The following is a 5,367-nucleotide window of genomic DNA, read 5'->3' on the forward strand; positions in this document are numbered from 1 at the left end:
CCCTACATTATGTTATGTTATATAAAATTTGAAATACAATAACAACACAATAATGATAGTTTTATCAACATTGTTCCTATTTGAGAGCGACTGCTCATGTGTGCACGCATTTACAAATTCATAAAAGGTAAATTTATACATATGTATATGTTTACGCATTTATTATATACTAACCTCTACCAAGAGTTTTTATAAATTTATAATTTATTACTTTTCTGCATCCATACGAAAAACTAAAATTAAGAGAACGTAGTGTAGTAAGAAACAAATTTCAATAAAAATACTGTTTATCAATTTTTTCTCTCTTCTTAACACAACAGATCAATGTTGTCAGAAATTAAAATTATACTTAAGTAAAAGCGAAAAATAAAAATTTGCAGATTTTTTAGTGATATACCTACAATAGTAAAATATGAATTCTCTGATCTGATAAAAAAGAGCAATGGTGGAACTGTAGAAGTAGTAGTACTCAATACTCAGTAGAACTGTTGAATTGCTTAAATAATTTCTACCTTTCTCTTACTTTATTCTGGTAGGCTTCATAGAGTAATTCACACAAACATAAAAAAAAAATAATAATAAATATTAACAATAAATTAAAATAATGATAATGAAAAAAATATTACTAATGAAATAAAAGCAAATGATCTCAGCAAATATTTTTTAGTATTTGTCGAATTTTCTCAGTGAATACATTAAAGTCGAAAAGCTAAAATAGAAAAAAAGAAGCAAAAAAGTACTAAGGAAATTTATAAATATTTATTTGTTAATTTTTTTAATAATTATTGCACAAAATGGCTCAAAAATTTGGATTTTATAATCCAAATAATGATAACGATCGCAATAATAATGGTGATTCGAATCCACAAAACCAGAATGGTAGCAACAATAATCAAAACACAGGCTATTCACAACATAATAATTCTAATTTGAATCAAAGAAGTCAAAGTGGTGATCGTAATAATCATAATTCAGGTTCATATCGCGGTCAAAATCGACATAATCAAGGTGGTCGTGGTGGTAGCAATAATTTTAATTCTTCGAATCAAAGAAGTCAAAGTGGTGATCGTAATAATCAAAATTCAAGTTCATATCGCGGTTCGAATCGACCAAATCAAAATGGTTTCCGTAATAATCAAAACTCTGGTTCATATCAAAGGAATTCTAATAATAGAAGAGGATTTAATACATCTAATGGTAATTCGTCTGCTTCACTTTACGATGCAACACTTTATAATTTTGTAAGTATATATATATATATTATTTTTCTATAAAATTATAAAAGTAAAGAATTTTCATTAGCTTTCTACTATAATAATTCATAATTAATTAATGTTATTAAATTTAGAAGAAGGGACGTGTTATGTGAGGATTAATTTCAATTCTAATTCTTTTCGAATTGATTGCAAATGTTCATATGTATGTATAAAAGCAAGACACTTGCTACACACTTGCTTGTAAAATAAAATGAGTAGGTACCTTACATATTAAATTTTCGGGTTTTTCCCGTTTTATAGCAAACATTTTTTTTTAAACAAGTGCAAATAAACTTGTTTTTTTGTTCTTATACCTACAATATAATATATGATGTACATACATACATACATAATCCGTTATTCGCATCCAGGCATTCAATTTGATGGCAACAATTTATATTTTATTTTCATATATATATATATATGTGTACGTATACGGTCGATGTCCACCACTAACGTATATTTTTTTAAAATATGTACATTATATTCTAAAAATAAATATTTTTCTCTTCAAGTTTTACTAATAATCATCATACTTAAGTATGTTTTTCATATACAATACACATGTATGTACGTATGTATTCATATGTATTAAATTATTGATAAGTTTTTTTATACATTTGTAAACACAATATTATGGAAATATAAAAATAGCTTTTAAATAAAATAATTTGTAAAAATTTGCAAAAATTTCCTATAAAACTTAAAATTTATAAAAACTAAAATATATTAATACATATGCTAGAGCTATATTTATACATATGCATACATACATATGTATGTATGTGTCCATCTAAATTAAATATAAAGTAAACAAAAATAACCTTGGAGAAAAAAAATTTAATAATTGAAAAAAAAAAGAGCATTTACCCCTTTAAGTGTTACCAGTTTTATGTGATCTTGAACTTGATCTATTCTAATTAAATTATAATTAAAAATTATATAAAGAATAATATTCCATATTGCAAAAAAAAAATGCAAATTTTGCGTACATATTACGTTCCATTAATGAATCTTAAAAAATTATTTGAGTTACTACACGTTCTGAATTGTATAAAATGCGTTTTTGAAACAAAAAGAATAGCAAATACATTATGTATGCCTGCGTTCAAATACATAATTCCGTATGCTTTATGTAAGATTCTGAATAGTAATTTTCAAAAAGTATTACCAGTATACGTTTGGTAATATTAAAATTGACATAGTGACAATATTTTTATTTTAAATTATTTAAGCGTATTTTTGTGAGCACATATGTAACCCAAGTCCTAACTATCAAACCTGTACATACATACACACATGCATTGTTAAATTAATTCAAATAAATTTTTCTAGTTAAGTACTATAAAATTTTTCATTTACGGGAACATTTTTATATTGAATTCAATTTTATCAGTAACCGTAGCAATTTTTAATAACTAAAATTTCACTTCGAAATCAATCTTATCTTATCTTTAATTTGCAAACAAAATATGTTAAAAAAGAAATTATTTGTATTGATTTTAATATGCCAATTGAATTTTATTTAACAACAAAACCAATTTTTAATCTATAAAACTCGAATTTATAACAAAATAAATAAAATTGTTTGCCTTCTATAATATTAATTTTTCGATTTCGATTGATTAAATTAAAGCAATTGATTAAATTAAAGCAATTGATTAAATTAAAGCAAAAAATTATTGTTGATAATGCTAGAAGCAATATTTAGATATTCTTGGCAACATTTGAAGTTTTGATATTATAGTTATACCGTAAATACTTAATGTATTAATAAATATATATGTACATAGGCTATTAATATACTTTTGTATCAATGATGTGGTGAGTAAATGTATTGAGGTTATTATTTATGCTATTATGTATATTAAAATATTAATTCTAGATTGAGTTTGTATTCAACAATATTTTATGAAAGGAAAAGTTTATTAAACTTTTGACATATTCTCTTACTCATTTAAGTATGTAGGTCAAAAATTTCTAATTTTAATAAAATATTTTATAAATTTTTATTTAATATTTTTAAATTTTCTTTGATTATTTTATAATGTTACAGTAATACTAGAATTTATTCTGTGTATCGAATCACTAAGTGATTAATGATAATTGCCATATGAAAAGTTCGATATTATTATTGTTACGATAAATATCAATATAACTTAGTGATTCGATAATAAATTACACTGTGCTATTAGTTACCGTGCGCAATTAAGTATTAGTGCAAATTTTTTGCCATATGCTTATTTTCTAATTGATACCTTTCATATTATAACTAACATATTAAATAATATTGTATTATTTTACAGTTCGATGGAACAAAACATTTGCCAGATTATGGATATAGCGATCAAGTAATTACATATACATTACCAAATGGACAATCGAAAAAAATTTCAAAATCAGTTATCGATATAATTGGTATGATATTTAAAGAAGATGAAATGTTAGGAATAATATCAGAATATTCTATAAATCCATCATTAATTATTGCGAATAAATTAACTGCTGATATGATATTGGAAGCATTAAAAAAATTATCATCATTAGCAATGTCATTTGCAAATCATATGAATGGAAATGGTAGTAGTAGTAGTGGTGGTGCATTTGCAGTTTTTAAGAAAAAAAAAGATCCACTTTCGGATTTTTTGAAATTAATGCAATTCATTCAACAACCAGTTATAACAACAACACAACAAATTCAACATTATAGTCATGGATTAAATGATATATTATTAATAAAAGATGCTCTTGATATTATAAATGGTAATTTTTATTTTTTTTTAATATTAATTTAATTAGAAATTAATTTATTTTTTATTTTATTTCGAAATTTAGAACATCGAGGTGATCCAAATTTGTTTTATAGATATTATAAAGCATTACAAACAAAAATTCGACCAGTTGTTCAAGATGATGATGAATATAAAAAAATTTTAGAATATCTTGAAAAGTCTCATGGTCCCACACATGATAATTTTAGTTTAGATATTGTTGATATATTTAAAATATCACGTCGTGCTGAATTTAGAAAATATGATCATTTTAAGAAAAATTTTGGTTTCCCAAAATTATTATGGTTTGGTACAAGACGTACAAATTATCCATCAATTTTATTAAATGGTAAGTTTTATTATTATTTATTAGATAATTTTAAAATTAATTGAATAAATTAAAAATTAAAAGAATAATTCTTTTCAATATTTTTCTTTATCGTTTATCTCAATTTATGTATAAATAGGATTACAAATAGCACCACAACAATCACCAAGTATTGGTAATATGTTTGGTAAAGGAATATATTTTACTGATTGTGTTTCAAAAGCAGCTAAAAATTGTCGCGCCACTACAACTAATCCTGAAGGAATATTATTATTGGCCGAAGTTGCTTTGGGTAAAACTTTAAAATTAACAAAAGCAGAGGATATTACTTTTATACGAAATGGTAAAAATAGCGTAAAAGGTCTTGGTAAATATGAACCAGATAAAGATCAACATTTCTTAACACATAATGGTGTACAAGTTCCTCTTGGAAATTTGAAATATAATTCATCTTTAACAACTGATTTAAATTACAATGAATATGTTGTATATAATCCTCATCAAATACTTCTACAGTATTTGGTTCGAGTTAAATTTAATTTTAAATAAATTTATGTTCATCTATAATATTCTTCAGGACATAAAACATTCTGACGTACATATATATATATATATACATATATATTAAATGAAGTAAAATAATTCAAAATCAAATTATCATTATTAAATGTTACATACATACAAATGTTTAATTATCTACAATATCTACATACATACATACATCTATTGTTATTTTTATAATATGTCGATATTAATAAAATAAATTTAAAAATCATGTATAAATAATTTTTCCTAATTGTTTAAAATTTTGGTTTAGTAGCAAAATTAAAAAATTATAAATTAAAATTCTATTAAATTTCGGTTACCTTCATTTACAGTTTGAATGTCAGAGAAAATTCCTAAAAAAACTGCAAAAAAAAAGTACAGTTGATTTAACTGCGCTAACCATGATAATGTAAATATTTTTATGATTTGTTAGCAATGTTTATGAACAAACTTGAATAGCAATATT

At 23.3% G+C, this 5,367-nt stretch overlaps 1 protein-coding gene across 1 annotated transcript; it reads left to right on the plus strand.

The window, feature by feature from the left end:
* Positions 1-794: 794 nt before the first annotated feature.
* Positions 795-5,057, plus strand: LOC129607787 (poly [ADP-ribose] polymerase-like). The gene is made up of 4 exons (XM_055518963.1): positions 795-1,241; positions 3,563-4,019; positions 4,092-4,376; positions 4,495-5,057. The coding sequence occupies exons 1-4, from the start codon at positions 795-797 to the stop codon at positions 4,902-4,904; spliced, it is 1,599 nt and encodes a 532-aa protein (XP_055374938.1). The 3' UTR covers positions 4,905-5,057.
* The last annotated feature ends 310 nt before the right edge of the window (positions 5,058-5,367 follow it).

The sequence above is a fragment of the Condylostylus longicornis genome, unplaced genomic scaffold (genome assembly GCF_029603195.1).
Source record: "Condylostylus longicornis isolate FDR11 unplaced genomic scaffold, ASM2960319v2 ptg000028l, whole genome shotgun sequence".
Lineage (NCBI taxonomy): Eukaryota > Metazoa > Arthropoda > Insecta > Diptera > Dolichopodidae > Condylostylus > Condylostylus longicornis.